Raw genomic sequence first — 17584 nt, forward strand, 5'->3', positions numbered from 1 at the left:
CTGTAAATTAGACCGGTGTGACCTGTTTTCTAAGTTGTCTAATTTGTCATCTTCTAATACTGATATTCGGCCTGCTCGATCCTAGGTCCCAATTCTGTAATGGCCGCTTTTACTTTGGCTAGCTGCGAGACTATACCTGCCAGTTTTTCGTCGAATGGCAGAAACAGCTTCTTTTATCTCTGCCACGGTGATTGCCGCTGGTGCTGAAAGCTTGGGCCCAACTGCTGCCGCCGATATTTTAGGTTCAGAGCCTCTCACTTTGTCCCTCCCCTTTTTTACCACTCCTGGAGGCCATCAATTGTGAGGGACGTTGCATAAAATTAACTATTGACATGCTGTGGCTGGGGGTGTAAGATTTGCTAAATCAGCAGTTAAATAACAAGCGATGCCAGTAGATTTGAGTGTGTGTCACCCGGAGCCTTCTGAAGAGCGTCTTCTCCGGCTCACCACATCACATGACCCCCCCCCCCCCCTGAGAAAAACTGATTTATCCTGCCCAACATTTTTTTTTGCTTTTTACCAGTTTCTCTAAATGCTATTTTCCTTTTCCTTTTTGTATCTTTCTTAGTTTTCTCATCTTTATTATTTGGCTATGATTCTTTAACTTTCTTCACCTTCACCTTTAACTTTATTTTTAATGGTATTTCAATTAACAAGACATAAAAGCTTTTAACAGTAACAAGAGGATTGGTAATAGCACATAAAACAGGAAAAAAAACTTAAGAACATTTTATCCAAACAAAAAATACAATCCCCTACAAAAAAAGAAATTTAAGGAAAAAGGGAGGCGGGGGGGGGGGGGGGGGGTGTCAGAAATACAGGAGACTAGAAAGAAAGCAAAATTGCTTACCTTGTAATAGGTGTTATCCCAGGACAGCAGGATGTAGTCATCACATATGGGTGACGTCATTCACGGAGCCCTTAAGCGGGAAAAACTTCTGGCAAGTTTTTAGAAGCTTTTAACTGGCTGCCTGAGGCTACTGAGCATGCCCGGCATGCCATGATATTCCCTGCCACAGGGGTCTCACTTCAGTCTGGTATGTAGCAAAAAGCGTTAGCAAAATAAAATAATAAAGTCTGAGGCCCAACTCCGCGGGGTGGCGGGTGGGTTCCGTGAGGACTACATCCTGCTGTCCTGGGATAACACCTATTACAAGGTAAGCAATTTTGCTTTATCCCAGGACAAGCAGGATGCTAGTCCTCACATATGGGTGATTAGCAAGCTAGAGGCCGAGTCATTATCCATGCAGGTAACAGGAATGCCTTGTTGAAGAAATGAGTTAGCTGAAGATTACAGCAGGCTGGTTGTAGAAGGAGTTGGGATTAAACTGGAAACAAGTTCTTTAAGACAGATTGTCCATAGGCTGAATCTTGCCGTCCTTCCTTGTCCAAACAGTAATGAGCTGCAAAGGTGTTAAGAGAACTCCATGTTGCTGCTTTACAAATGTCAATAATTGGCACTGAACGAAAATGTGCTACTGAGGTTGACATTGCTCTCACTGAATGCGCCTTTACTCGCCCTTGGAGAGGAAGGCCTGCTTTTTCATAGCAAAACTGTATGCAATCTGCTAACCAATTGGATAGAGTATGCTTTCCCACTGCTTTACCTGGCTTATTTGGATCATAGGATATAAAAAGCTGATTGGATTTTCTGAGGGATGTAGTGCGATTGAGATAAAAGGATCATGCACGTTTACAGTCCAAGGTGTGTAAAGCTCTTTCCCCTTGGTGAGAATGAGGTCTTGGAAAGAATGTGGGTAGAACTATGGCTTGATTTAAGTGGAATTCCGTAACTACCTTAGGAAGGAATTTTGGATGTGTACGGAGAACCACTCTGTCATGGAGAAACTTTGTATAAGGTTCATACGTGACAAGTGCTTGTAACTCACTAACCCTTCTAGCTGATGTAATGGCTATAAGGAAAATAGTTTTCCATGTGAGAAATTTAAGATCACAGGAATCTATGGGTTCGAAAGGAGAGCGCATTAATCCTGTTAAAACCAAATTCAGATCCCATGCTGTGACTGGAGGCCGAATTGGTGGTTTAAGGTGAGTTAGACCTCATGAAGCTACTGACGAGAGGTTGTGCGGATATAGGTGCATCTCCTATCTTATTATGATAAGCTGAGATTGCGCTCAAATGTACTCTGATTGATGATGTCTGAAGACCAGAGTCTGACAGATAGTACAAATAGTCAAGAAGAGAAGTTGTGGGGCAAGTAAAGGGATCAATATTGTTTTGCTTGCACCAGAGAGTAAACAGTTTCCATTTGAAAGCATAATTTTTTCGCGTGGAAGGTTTGCGTGAAGCTATGATCACTTGAGAAACATTGGTTGAAAGATTGAATGGTTGTAGGATTAAGCTTTCAACATCCATTCCGTCAGGGATAGGGATTGAAGGTTGGGATGTCGCAACCGACCCTGATCCTGAGTGATGAGATTGGGAGCTACTCCCAGGCGTATTGGATCCCTGACTGACAGGTCTAGCAGTGTGGTAAACCATACTTGTCGAGGCCAATACGGGGCTATGAGTATCATGGACCCCTTGTCCTGTTGTAGCTTCACCAAAGTCTTGGTGATAAGCGGTATTGGAGGATATGCATATAGTAGGCCTGAGTTCCAAGGGTGAGCAAAAGCGTCCTTGGCTGGTTGGTTCTTCTGTTTGTGTAGAGAACAGAAGTTGTCCACCTTGTGGTTCAGATGCGACGCAAAGAGGTCTGTTGTTGGTTGTCCCCAACGTTGGAATATTTTGGTCGCTATTAAGGGATTTAGAGACCACTCGTGTGGTTGGAACTGGCGACTGAGACGGTCTGCTAGGACATTTTGAATCCCTGCTAGATAAGTGGCCTGTAGGAACATTGAATGGATCAAGGCCCAGTCCCAAATTTGTGCAGCTTCTTGACAAAGGAGATACGAGCCCGTACCTCCCTGTTTGTTGATGTACCACATGGCTACTGTATTGTCTCTGTCTGGATTAGCACAGTCTTGTGTGAAAGGCAGTCCTTGAACGCATGCAGCGCATAACGTATAGCTCGAAGTTCCAGAAAATTGATTTGATACGTGGCTTCGAGTTTTGTCCAAGTTCCTTGAGTTTGCAGAGAGTTTGTGAGCTCCCCACCCCAAGGTGGATGTATCTGTAGTTAATGTTATCTGAGGGACTGGTTTTTGGAAGGGTAGGCCCTTGTGTAAATTGTCCTTGATTGTCCACCATTGTAGCGAGGAGCGTAGCTGGTGGGTTACTTGGATTTGATAATGTAGTGGTTGAATGGCTTGGATCCATTGTGATCGCAGAGTCCATTGGGTTAGTCTCATGGCGAGTCTCGCCATAGGAGTGACATGAACTGTTGAAGCCATGTGGCCTAGTAAGATTAGAAACTGATGAGCTGTCGCTCGTTGTTGCATGGAAATTGAGTTCGCCAACCGGGACAGTGTGATTGCACGATCTTCTGGAAGAAAAGCTTGTGCAATGTTTGTGTTTAATTCTGCTCCTATGAATTGGAGTAGATGAGAAGGTTTCAGGTGGGATTTTTGATAGTTGATGAGGAATCCCAGTGTGTGCAGTAACTTTATTGTATAATGCGGAGAATTTACTGCTCCTTGTTGTGATTGACTTTTGATTAGCCAATCGTCGAGATAAGGAAAGACATGAACACCTTGCTTGTGCAAATAGGACATCATGCTATCACTGCCAGGCATTTGGTGAATACTCTGGGAGCTGAAGCCAGGCCGAATGGTAACACTCTGTATTGGAAATGCTGATGTCCTACTGTGAATCGCAGATACTTGCGATGAGGTGGGAATATAGGAATGTGAGTGTATGCATCTTGAAGATCCAGAGAACAAAGCCAATCTCCCTTTTGTATTAGTGGAAGCATGGTGTCTAGGGACACCATCCTGAATTTTTCTTTTCTTAGGAATTTGTTGAGATTTCTGAGATCTAGAATGGGACGTAGGCCTCCGGTTTTCTTTGGAATGAGGAAATACCGGGAATAGAATCCTTTTCCCTTCTGAGAGTGTGGTACGTGTTCCACCGCTTTTGACTTCAGAAGAGCAGATAATTCTGTTTGTAACTGAGGTATGTGATTGAGATGGGAGTTTTGTGGTGGAAATTCCTGAGGAAGAGATGTGAAGTCTAGGCGGTAGCCTTGATGAACAATGGACAGGACCCAATGATCTGTTGTAATGTTTGTCCATTCTGTGTAAAAATGGGAAATTCTTCCTCCAACTGGTAATTCTGGATAAGGATTGGGTAGTTGGCTTTGAACTCTGGGATGTGTTTCAAAAACCGGAGGTGGAACCTGTCTGAGGAGGCGGCTGTGGTCTCGCAGCTCGCTGTTGCCTTTGTTGTGGCCGTTGTTGAGACCTTGGGGGTCTTGACCTAGAGGTCTGAGGATAGTACCTCTTTGGCCGGTAGAAGGGACGTTTGGGCTCCCTGCGTTGTGGTCTGCGATTTGTATGAGTCGCAGTGTCATGAGGTAAGGTTGACAGTTGCTTTAAGGTTTCAGAATGTTCTCTGAGCTGGGCAACGGCATCTTGCACTTTTGTGCCAAATAAGTTGTCTCCTTGACAAGGTAGGTCAACTAACTTGTCCTGTACCTCGGGGCGTAAGTCTGAAGCCTTTAGCCAGGCCCATCTTCTTGCACTGATGCCGGATGCAGCTGTTCTGGACGATGTTTCGAAAGCATCATAAGCTGCCCTTACCTCGTGCTTTCCTGCATCTAGGCCCTTTTGCACAATTTGCTGCGCTGCCTCTTGTTGTTGCTGAGGCAGGGATGGTAAAAACTCTTCTATTTGCTTCCAGAGGTTTCTCTGGTGCTGCGTCATATAAAGCTGATATGCAGCAATCTTGGAGTTTAGCATGGCTCCCTGGAAGATTTTTCTTCCCATTAAATCTAGAAACCTGCTATCTTTTCCTGGAGGGATGGAAGCATGTGTTCTAGATCTGCGGGATTTTTTCTGCGCAGATTCTACTACTAGGGAGCTATGAGGGAGTTGAGGTTTTTCAAAACCTGGGGCTGCTTGCACAAGATAAGTAGAGTCTACTCTCCTGTTTACTCCAGGGGTTGTGCAAGGGTGTTCCCATATTCTTTGCTGAAGCTGTAACAGCACTTCATGTACTGGAATGGCTAAATTGTGCTTAGGAGGATTCACAAATTGCAGTATTTCAAGGGTTTGTTGCCTCTCATCTCTTTCAGCCTGGAGTTGGAAGGGTATGGACTCAGACATTTCCTGAATAAGAGGAAAATGAAGTCTTCTGGAGGAGACTGTTTTTTAGCTTGAGGCGGAGTGTTCTCAGATAAAAAATCTTCTGAGGAATGTTCTGATCCTGTGTCTGACCATGTGTCTGACGTATGTTGGTATTGAGGAGTTTCTAGTGTTTTAGCTGGGGGAACTCCTGAAGGTCCCTGTAGGGGATCTTGAGGGTCTGGTGTACTATCTTCATCCTCCTCTTCTAGTTCTTCCTCTTCCTGACCAGGTGCTATAGGCAAGGATGCTAATAGGTCTTGGTACCTTTTAGTAAGGATGCTGTGTAGTCTTGCTTCAGATGTTGAAGTGTCTGGAGCAGGAATGGAAGTATGTTTAATCTTTCCTGATGACTTTCTTGGTGCAGTTGGCCTTTCTTGTATAGGTGTTCTGGTTGGAGCTAGAGTGTACAAGGACATCGATGGTGTAAGAGTTGGCATCGATGAAGTCTGAAAAGTGAACATGGAAATTGGGACCATCGATGAAATAGGCCTAGAAGTTATCGTGGTCATCGAGCAAGTAGTGTATGGCATCGATGAAGTTATCGTTGTCATCGGCGTTGATGGGTTTGCCGGTATCAGCTGAGCAGGCGGTATGGAAGTTGGAAATATCAGCAACTCTTCCGGCATCGATACTGCAGTGGGCATCGGCAGTGTAGACGGTATCGGCATCGACACAGTTGTCGGCATCGACTGTACAGTCGGCATCGACCCGGAGGTCAGCATCGACACGGTGGTCGGCATCGGCGATGACGCCGGTATTTTATCCTTCAGAGCATCGGCGACTATCCGTGTGATTAACGTGGTTAATTCTGTAACCGATGTGGATGGTATCGATTCCTGTCCGGATGTTACGGAGGTCGATATCACTTTTTGTTTCTTAGGGACCGGTTCCCCCGGCGGTGGCAACTGAGGAATGGAACGGTGCCGTCGGTGCTTATGTTTGGAACGCGGTTCAGATACCGACCTTGTCGATGACGCGAAGGGTGTTGGAGAGGATGCATCCCCGGAACCCTCCGGAATCCTTTTCTTTATTAAGATCTTTTTTGTAAGGCCTACCGGTGACGATTTTGTTGACGTCGTCGGCGATGGCGCTGTCTGAATTTGGAAGATTTGCGCCATTTTTTCTTGGCGGAGTTTCCTGCCTTTCACCATCATTTCCTGGCATTGTGAACAGGCGGCGATTTCATGTTCTCCACCAAGGCAACGAACGCATTCGACATGCGGGTCCGTTATGGACATCGTTCAGTTGCAGGCCGGGCATTTTTTGAAGCCCGAAGTTTTTTCTGTCGACATCCGTCGATGAAAATGATTTTTTTTTTTTTTTCAGCGAAAAAACGTATGGTTTTGTCACCAGCCGGTGACAAAACAAGTAAGACCCGTAAAGGGCAAAATTTCTTATAATTTTTTTCTGGTTGTGAGGTAACTCACAGGGCTCCTATGAAAACCGCGATGCCGTTAGCAGCGCGGAAAAAAGAAGACTGAAGTGAGACCCCTGTGGCAGGGAATATCATGGCATGCCGGGCATGCTCAGTAGCCTCAGGGAGCCAGTTAAAAGCTTCTAGAAACTTGCCAGAAGTTTTTCCCGCTTAAGGGCTCCGTGAATGACGTCACCCATATGTGAGGACTAGCATCCTGCTTGTCCTGGGATAAATATAAAAGCAAAGACACTAGAATTCACTGGTTCCCTAAGTGAGCAGAAAAAGATGTTAACAACTTATGAGCCTCAATAAAAGATTTCAATTTATCCAGAGTAAAAAAAAGAAAACTCTGAATAATATTTGACAAAACATTTTAAAGGATAGCGTAAAACAAATGAGGCTCCTAAAGACAAGGTATCCTTTCTGAGAGCCAAAAAAGCCTTCCTTCTTGGCTGTGTCAGCCGTGAGAGATCAGAAAAGAGTCTCAATTTTTATCCTAGAAAATACATAATGAAATTTTAGAAATATGCTACCATTACTTTGCTTAAATCGGCTTCAGAAATAAAAAAAAGAAACTAAAAGTAGCTCTTTCAATTATTTCTGGATCAGACATTTCCAAGAGGCCCGTTAAATTTAAGGAAGAAACTGTAGGAATATCTTGACCACTCTGTTAGACTGGGGAAAGGAAGGTTAAAAAAAAAAAACAACTTATTCTCTGGAGCCAGAAGTAGGATTTCTACTAAATATATATTTTTTTTTTTTAAGGGTAATCCAGGGTAATTCACCCATAATTTTAGTAAAGTTCAAATTATGAACTTTCAGGTTATGCCTTTTAGCAGAATTCTCCAATGCTTCAATCTATTGAGACATTGCTTCTTGTTCCTGTAAAAAGGCAGTTTGAACTTCCTGCATTATCTCCAAATCATTCTTGACCTAAGTTAATTGTTCCACATGCTCCGGAACTTGTGACGCAAGCCTAGAAATCTGGGGCTCCAATTTTAAGGCAAGGGAATCCATTTTCCTTGTGGAAACACAAAGAATATGGCCAAACTTGGCCATCATATCCCATAGGGAAGTCAGAGTCACTTCTGCTGGTTTATTAAGGAATTGAGTGAATTCATCAGTAAGAAAGATTTCCCCAGAAGTTACAGCAGCCATAGCAGGAAAATCACCCGACAGAACTTCTTGCGCTCAGCTAGCTGACTCTGCATTACTATGGGTCACTTCTAATTCCTGTGGTTTTGAGGGGAAAGGAAAAGGTTGGGTTTTACGGGATTGCCTTCAGGAATGGATCCATATGCATAAGGGGTATCAGGCCTTGTTAGGGGAGTTGGAAGCTTGAATGGAAGTATTGGGTCTTCTTGCGGGGGGGGGGCAGGAAGATGAAATCCCCTGTGCAAACTGGACCTTTCACTTCAGACCAGGTAGCACAAAGAATTTTATGATCCAGCATATATATATGCGGGTTAGTATGCACATGAATTGTGTATATGTGCTATCAGGACATTTTTTTTTTGGCTCATTAAGTAACATTTTAGCATGCATATTAAATTCTAGCTCACGTATGCAAAAGACTTAACTGCAAATTTTAGAGCATAGTCCTTTTAATAGATATTATTAAATTAATTACAGCCATAAAAGGAAACCAAATATTTTTTTTTGTTGTAGAACAAGGATATTTGTTCTAATCAAAGCTACAAGTGCACATTATTTAAAGCAAACTGCAAGAATTTTATACTTACTTATCAAAGCTATCACTGTTTTTGATGAAATTCTCCAGCTTTTCCTTGGCATATTCCACTACATCTGAATGAAGCTCAATGCCATGATTTATTCCAAATGGACCTGCAGTGAGAAACGCAATAGTTAGCTTTAAAGAATAAAAGAAAATGACAATTTTCCAGTCATGCAGAACAGAGTTACAATCTCATTACAATTTCATACTTTATTGCATAAAGAAAGGGATGGCAAAAAAGTATTACTGTTCTTCAGACAAAACAACTTTATTGAAGCCAAAACAAAATTTCATGGGATTCTAAATATATCCATTTAAATACCTTCTTAAAAGTACCATAGATAACCTTAACATGAGCCGTACTTTGCTAAGTTTGCTTTTTCAAGAGGAAAATCAACAAAAATGCATGCTGTATTTCAGCATCCTAACAAAGACAATAACAAAACTGCAGAAATCAAATGTAGGCACCAGAAATCAAGAGGGACTGAAAGGGAACTTAAATCAATCTTATGGTTTATGTACTAATCCTGTGAACTTAAAACATTTTTTTTCCACTCTCAAGGTCAGCTTATTCATTCGTAATTGGGGTAATACCAATGCAGTTGTGCTTTTTCACCTCTATACTTTTCAGTGATAGTCAATTTATTTGATTGATTTTTGATATAACAAGTAAACTTTTTTTTTACTGAACTAGCAACACTAATAAAACATTCTTAGATAATTCTGTTGACAGTTAAAATCATTAAGATAACTTCTTTATAATTTTGATTTATGTTTAATTCCTGAGGTACTAAACATTTTTAAAGCTCCAGCTATGTAGTAGCCTCAACTAATAAATAAATGTAGTAGCCTCAACTAATAAATAAATGAAGGTCAGCAATGTTGGTCAGCATGAGAACACAATTTAAGTATCACAATGATGCATACAAACCATGCTTATATTAAAAACTAAAGACTGAATTTAGGAAAGCAAGGTTTCTTACCTGTACTGGGTGTTCTTCGGAGGACAGCAGGATAGAGAGTCCTCACACATGGGTAATGTTAGCCAAAAGAGCCCAGGGGGAGCTTTATTTAAGCTATACACTTTTTAAAAGGCTCCACTGAGCATGTGCAGGACTTCTCATTTCTGTGTTCATGGGGCCCTCCTTAGTTTGGTATAAAGCTACAGAATTTATAGAAGCCAACTCTTAACAGAGGGTGGTGGGATTGTGAGGACAATCTATTCTACTGTCCTCAGAGAACACATTACAGATAAGCAACTTTCCTTTCTCTGAGGACAAGCAGGATACAGAAGTCCTCACACATGGTAAACCTAGCTATAGTTTGCCATGAAATAAAAAAAAAAGGGAAAAATACAATTCCAATGGGCAAACAACATGTTTTTTGTTGACAACAGGCCATTTTGTAATTTTTTTTTTTTTTATTTTTTTTTTGGAGACAACCTAAAAACCACAAGAATGGACCCTATGAGGCTAGAGTTGCATACTTTTAAACTCAAATAAATCATGCTGACCAAACCTACTGTTAAGTCAGGAGTCTCTATCTAAACAGTAATGAGATGCAAATGCATGGATGGAATGCCATGTCACAGCTTTGCAGATCTCTTACACCGTGGTTGATCTCAGGTAGGCTACCAACTGCCATAGTTCTGATATTCAGAGCCTTGAAATAACCTTCCAAAGTCAGGCCATCCTGGGCATGACAGAGAGAGATGCAATTTTCTATCCAATTAGACAATGTAAGTTTGGATACAGCAATTGCAGGTCTATTGGGATCATAAGAAACAAAAAGCCTTGTAGAATTTTAAGGGCTTCAGTCTACCCAGACAGAAGGTTAAGACTCTTTTTCAAACTAAGTTTCATTATTTGCATACTTTTAACAGAAGTACAGAAAATAGAAAACAGAAATCCAATAAACCATACAAAATCAACTATAACGTCCACCTGAAAAGTGATACATGTTGCTCCATGGAAACAGTGCTTGCAAAGTATAAATAGCAGAATTCTGTTCTTGCAGAATATAGAATAAAGAGAGAAGAGAAAGGAAAAGGAGAAGAGGTCCAGGAGAGCTACAGCAAATAGATAGAACAGTAAGGAGAAAGGAGATGCTAATATCTGAAACCTAAGTGTTGACCATGGTATTAAGATGAGGAAGTTACATATTCATCTAAAGGCTTCCAACCAAAGACCATTGGGTTAACCTGTTGTATTTGATGGCCAAAGCCTTGCAATACATACGTAACAAATTCCACCATAAATGATGAGATAACAGATCACTCCATTTCCAATTGGACATAATATTATGTAAGGCAACATTTATCATAAAGTCTAGCAATTTCCTATGAGGAGGAGATAAGTGTAGAGAAAAATTAGCGCCTCTCAGAATTACCAGAAGATAACAAGGTGGAAGAATAAATGATAATATCTTAGAGACAGTTAACCAAACCTGTTGCCAAAATATATTAACATTGGGACAGAGAAATAGCATATGCTGCAGTGTAGCCCTGGGGGTATTACAGGACCAACAATTATGAATGGAAAGGAGACCTACTCTATATAGTTTCCAAGGGGTCCAAACAGCACTATGCATAAGAAAATATGAAGTTTGTGTTAAGCTGGAAGAAAGCGATATATGAGTAGATGCTAACCATAAATGCTTCTATACTGCATTTGTAGGCATAACATCAATATCTGCTTCCCAAGCCAGACCCAAACGATTTGCACTAGAATAATTTGTCCTAATAAATTTATACAGACGAGATGCTAAGTGTCCTTTGTGTTTGTAATCCTGATAAATTTGCAAGAGAAAGGGCTTTTTGTCAAGCTGAAAATGAGAGAATGCCTTAGAAAGGGTAATGTTCCTCAGTTGAAACCAACTAAAAAAGTGAGTATTGGGTAACCCAAACTTCGTCTGCATCATTGTAAAGGACAGTAGGCAGACCCATCCATTATCATAACAAGATGCCAAATATCTTTAGAGTGCCAGGAGGGCCAATTATGAGGATGGTGACCAATCTTTAAGGAGGGGTTATGCCATAACGGGGTAATGGAAGAGGTGTGCCAAGGACAAAAACCAGTACGACGAATGGCATCAAATTCTTTAAATGCCCGGTGGAGGGATCTCAAAATAGAGTTAGAGGCGTGTTGGGGTAATAACATCATGTCAGGGAAACACGTAAGTGGGTATGGAGAGAGAATGTGGGACTCAGCAGCAATCCATCGGGGGTTATCTCCCAAGTGAGACTCAGAGGAGTAATAATGATTAAGCTTGCTGAAGGATGAACGCCTGGTGATAGGTGTAGAAATCAGGAAAATTAACCCCTCCATGAGCTTTCACCATCTTCAGCTTGGATAGTGCTATTCTAGGGGCCTTGTGACGCCATAAGAATGGTACTAAGAGACTATCTACATGTCTGTAAACATCTCTGGAAAAAATATAGGTAGCATAGAGAAAATATAAGTGATCTTAGGAGCAATGACCATCTTAATAGTTTCCTTGCGGCCCCACCACGTGAGGTGAAGAGGAGACCATTGTAATATAAGGTTCTGGAGGGTTTGTAAAATCTGAGATTCAGCGTTGCAAATAGTATGTTGTGGGTCTGCATAAAATGTGATTCCCAAGTATGGGGGATTGGGACAGATCCACTAAAGAACCCACGTAATTTATAGGAGGAAACAGTTTTGTGCCAATTAATTTTGTATCCTGAAACAGAAGAGTAAGAAGCAATTAAATCCAACAAGTGAGGAAGAGCGGTATCAGGATTACGGAGAAAAAGAAGCACATCATCTGCATATGCCAAAAGTTTAATCTTCTCTGGACCAAACTGCACACCTTCAATTTGGGAGTCCTGTCTAATAGCGAGGAGTAGTGGTTCCAGAGCCAGATTAAACAGTAGAAGCGAAAGAGGGCACCCTTGTCGAGTTTCCCTTTGTAACGAGAAAGAGGGGGAGATTCGATTATTAATGTAAAGATATGCAGTGGGAGAATGGTATAATAGACGTATCCAGGAAACAAAAGTGGGGCCAAAGCCAAAATGATGCAATATGGAGAAAAGAAAAGGCCACTCGACCCGGTCGAAGGCCCTTTCTGCGTCCAATGAAACTGCAACTACAGGATGGTTCTAGGTTATAGTTGCTTCATGGAGATGAAGAAAAAGTCGAGTTAGTTATTAAGCGGTGTTTTATAAAACCAGATTGATCTGGATGAATCAGGGATGTCAAGATTGAGGATAATCTGGTGCCTAGGATTTTGGTAAAAATTTTATAGTCTGAATTTAAGAAAGATATAGGCCTGTAATTTCCAATGTTAGTCTCGTCCCTCCCTGGCTTTGGAAGTACCACAACACATGCTTCAGTGAAGGTAGAAAAAGAGCTGGTTGTACAGGAGCAGCTGAAAAGTACTTAAGTAAATAAGGGATCAAATCTTTTTTAAATTCCTCCAGTCTTCAGGTACAATGGATTATTTTAATGATAAGTTACAAATTTTTACTAATAGGTCTGAAATTTCATTTTTTAGTTCCTTCAGAACTCTGGGGTGTATACCATCCGGTCCAGGTGATTTACTACTCTTCAGTTTGTAAATCAGGCCTACCACATCTTCTAGGTTCACCGTGATTTCATTCAGTCCATCTGAATCATTACCCATGAAAACCTTCTCCAATAAGGGTACCTCCCCAACATCCTCTTCAGTAAACACCGAAGCAAAGAAATCATTTAATCTTTCCGCGATGGCCTTATCTTCTCTACGTGCCCCTTTAACCCCTCGATCATCTAACGGTCCAACTGACTCCCTCACAGGCTCTCTGCTTCAGATATATTTAAAAAAGTTTTTACTGTGAGTTTTTGCCTCTACAGCCAACTTCTTTTCAAATTCTCTCTTAGCCTGTCTTATCAATGTCTTATATTTAACTTGCCAACGTTTATGCTTTATCCTACTTTCTTCTGTTGGATCCTTCTTCCCTTAGTGGTATTTAGCTTTGCTGAACGTTGATGCTCCCTTACTGTTGACATCACCAGTGCCTGTGCTGCTCCATGGTGATACATCAATGGTGATATATCAGAAGCCAGTACTAATGAATCCGTCTTACTTGATCCAAAGATTTCCTCCATGAGCTCTAAACAGGTCTGACAGCCAGAGCTACATGGTAACAGAAAGCCCATGTGGGAGGAGGGAGCAGGGCACTGCAGGGCTCGTCAGTCACAACAGATGCAGGAGGCTGTGTACTAAATTTTCTACCTCCAGTTGCTGCTGTGGGGTTAGCACCACTAGAAAATGTCAAGCAGTGCCACAGCAGCAGGCCAGGATGGAGGCCTGGCAGTGGTGGTGACATTCCAGTGCCTATAAAAATTTGGTACCAGAGGCAGTTGCCTACATTGCCTATACCTAAATCTGGGCCTGGATAAAGAGTAGGGTGAGCAATTCAGGAGTTGGAAGAGCAGAGTTTAGAGGAGAGAGAAGAGCTGTGTGGGTCTGAAAGAAGAGAGCTGATAAGGGAAGTAAGCTGAGAGAAGGGTAGAGAAAGAATCATGGTTAAGAGAGAGGCATGAAAATGTGAAGCGAAGGAGGGAAAGGAGAGAGAAGAGTATAAAGCTAGGAGGTAAATTATAGATAAAAAGATATAAACATTGTGGAAGGAGAATAGAAATGCTAAAGAAATGAGAGAAAAACATGAAAAGAAAAAAGAAGCATGGAGGTAGCATAGGAAACTATGGAAGACCAAGAACAAGCAGAGACAGAGGATAAAAAAAAAACAAACAAATCAAACTACATGCAAAAAGACTAAAAAACTATTTTAAGTTTAGTGAAGATTTGTGTGCTAGCTGGGTCAAGGGAGGTGCAGCAGGTTTTTGCCCTTTTCCTCCAGGCCTGAGATCAGCAGGGTAAAAAGATATTATACTAGAAGGACGAGGGAAGGGGGGGAGAACATTGTGGCCGTGTGCAATGCTGTGGGTTGAAAATCACCCTCTAAGAAAATGTTCTCCCTTAGCAGTTCTGATATTGAGAGGGACTGTGGATTAGGCTGTAAAAAATAAAAAAATAATTTCTCCTATTATATCCTGCAAGAAGCCCATAGTAGCAGCAGGAAGAATTGGCAAGTGAGCACGGGTGGAGTTTGAAAGGAGACAAGCACGGAGTCAATTGCTACCCAAACAATATGCATTTCCTGGTTTGGCTCTCCAACACCTTCCCGCTCAGCTACTGAATCCTGACTCCCTTCCTTATTCCCAGTGTGGCACCTTCTCCTGGCTCTTAAATCCCCAGCTCTCTAGGCTGGCCACTCACTCCTTGGTCACTAGAAGTATCATTTTAGCAGCCCTTTTCTTGATTGCTTTCTGAGCAGAATATTCAAAGTGGGATCTCCATAGATACCTATATAAAGACTATATTACTACTTTTCCTGGCGATACCTCAGCTTATGCAAAAAAGCATACTGTTAGCTTTCACTATAGCTTTATTACATTGATTGGCTTTCTTCAGGTCATCCAAGATTATTACTTCTATATCTTTATTTGTGTGATATTTTCCAATTGCTATGCAGGTAATGGATGTTTGTATTCCAAATGCATGATTTTATACTTTTTAGCAGTAAAGCTTCTATTCCAAATCCTTGGATACTCTTCCAGTTTTTTCAAGTCCCATTTCATTTCTAGTGTGTCTATTCTATTACAGATTTATTTATTTATTTTTATCATTTGCACATAAGTATATTTTTCCCTTAAGCTCCTCAGCTATGCTCCTAATAAAATTATCAATGTGTTATTTGTTCAGTGTAGTTATATCCCTGCTCAATCTTCTTTGTAATATATGTGGTCTTTAGATTGAAAAGCCTTTCCTTACATGGCAACATACAGCAGAGTTGCTTACCTGTAACAAGTATTCTCCTAGGACAGCAGGATGTTAGTCTTCCCACATGGGTGATATCATCGGATGGAGCCCGGCATGGAAAACTTACATCAAAGTTTCTGGAACTTTGACTAAGCACACTGAGCATGCCCAGCATGCCCTATACTACGCATCCACGTGAGGTCTCTCTTCAGTCTCATAACATAGAATTATAATAAAAATTAAAACCAAAAAATAGGAGAAAGCCAACTCCGCAGAGAGGTAGGCGGATTTCATGAGGTTTAACTAACTGCTATCCTATAGGTAAGCACCATGGGTGAATCCCTAGCTACAGGCTGCTCCCCAACACAAAAGGAGACCAACAAGCAAGCACCAACCAGGTGCCAATGGGCACAACAACCACAGTGCTGTTGGAAACAGAGGAGGAGACAGTCTGAACCTAAACAATAGGCCCTAGGCAGGAAGAGTTGGGTTCTACACCTCAAAGAGATTCCGAAGGACAGATGGCTGAACCTACTGTCACATTAGCCATCCCTATCCAGACAGTAGTGAAATGCAAATGTGTGGAGAGAACCCCATGTCGCAGCCTTGCAGATCTACTCCATGGGAACTGCTCGCAAGTGGGCAACAGATGTTGCCATGGCTCTGACAGGATGAGCCTTGACATGACCCCCAAGATGCAGTCCCACCTGCGCATAACAGGAGATGTAGTCTGCTAGCCAATTGGATTGTGTCTGTTTGTCAATGGCAACTCCCAATCTATTCCTGTCAAAAGAAATGAAAAGTTGGGTGGACCATCTATGGGCTTCTGTCCCAGATAGAAGGCTAATGCTCTCTTGCAATCCAAACTATGCAGTGCTCATTCGCCCTGGTTTGAAAGGGGCCTGGGAAAGAATGTTGGCAGGACAATTGACTGGTTAAGATGGAAATCCATCACCACCTTAGGCAGGAACTTAGGGTGCATATGCAAGACCAACCTGTCATGATAAAACTTGGTATAAGGTGGATAAGTCATTATGTTCTGGAGCTCGCTGACTCAGCACGCTGAAGTAACCACCAACAAATATATATGACCTTCCAGGTCAGGTACTTCAGGTCACAGAAGTGCAGTGGCTTGAAAAGAGCTTTCATCAGCTGAGCTCGCACCACACTGAGGTCCCAAGACACAGCAGGAGGCCTTAGGAGAGGCCTCAACTGAAGCAGGCCCCATATAAAGTGTGCAATTATAGAATGTACAGAGATGGGCGCAACATCTATACCTTAGTGGTATGCGCCAACTGCACTTAGATAAACTCTAACACCTCAGCCCCGATAGGGGTTGGGTCAGCCCCGATAGGTTTAGAAGGTAATCAAGCAGTTTTTATGTGGGACAGGAGAACGGATCTAGGGCCTTCGAAAACCTCCTCCATTTCACCCTTAGGACTTTCTAGTGGAAGACTTTCTAGAAGCCACTAGGACACGAGACACATCTTCTGAAAGATCAAGCAGCTGCAGATTCAGCCTCTCAACATCCAGGCTGTGAGCAACAGAGGCTTGAGGTTGGGATGCCGCAGCCTGCCCTGATCTTGCATGATGAGATCTGGGGAAGTCCCCAGACTGGATCAGTCTCCAGAAGAACAACTCCCGAAGGAGTGGAAACCAGATCAATCTTGATCAATGAGGGGCTTTGAGGATCACAGTCCCTCTGTCCTCTCGAACCTTCAGAAGAGTCTTTGCACCAGAGGAATCAGAGAATACGCGTACAGAAGACCCTTGCCTCAATGACGAGCAAAGGCGTCCTAGGCTGGCTCGCCGTCTGACCTGTACAGGGAACAGAACTGAGTCACCTTCCTGTTGCAGGGTGATGTGAACAAGTCCACATCCAAATTTCCCCAGAGGTGGAAGATCCTGTTCACTACCCCCTAGACCACTCGTGGGGTCTGAAGGCCACTATCATGTTCCCCATTCTGGCCATATACATGGCCTTGAGTACTATCCTGTGGGACAAGGCCCAGGACCAGATCTAGACCTCTTCCTGACATAGGAAGAAAGATCCTGTGCCTCCCTGCTTGCTATTTTGTTGTCTGTTTGGAACAGGACAATTTTGTTGGACAGCCGATCTCTGAAAGCCCACAGAGCATACCTAATCACTCAAAACTCTAGGAAGTTGATTTGACACTGTGCTTCCTAGGTGGCCCTTCTACATAAGCTCCCCATCCCAAGGTGGATGCATCCGAGGTTAGGACAATTTGTGCATATTGGGGGGGGGGGGGGGTGTTTGGAAAGATACTCTCCATTCCAAATTTGAGAGAACCCACCACCAGGACAAAGAGTTTCGGAGAGAAAGATTCGGATGCGGGCTT

General features: G+C 42.4%; 1 protein-coding gene across 6 annotated transcripts in view; it reads right to left on the reverse strand.

Annotated features, from left to right (window-relative positions):
- PCMTD1 (protein-L-isoaspartate (D-aspartate) O-methyltransferase domain containing 1) overlaps positions 1-17584 on the reverse strand; it is a 237895-nt gene that overhangs the window by 149278 nt on the left and 71033 nt on the right. For all 6 annotated transcript variants that reach the window (XM_029591264.1, XM_029591263.1, XM_029591261.1 and 3 more), the window contains one exon: positions 8407-8509. In XM_029591264.1, coding sequence (XP_029447124.1) covers positions 8407-8509 — 103 coding nt within the window. The remainder of the gene's footprint in view (positions 1-8406; positions 8510-17584) is intronic.

This window comes from Rhinatrema bivittatum, chromosome 2, assembly GCF_901001135.1.
Source record: "Rhinatrema bivittatum chromosome 2, aRhiBiv1.1, whole genome shotgun sequence".
NCBI lineage: Eukaryota > Metazoa > Chordata > Amphibia > Gymnophiona > Rhinatrematidae > Rhinatrema > Rhinatrema bivittatum.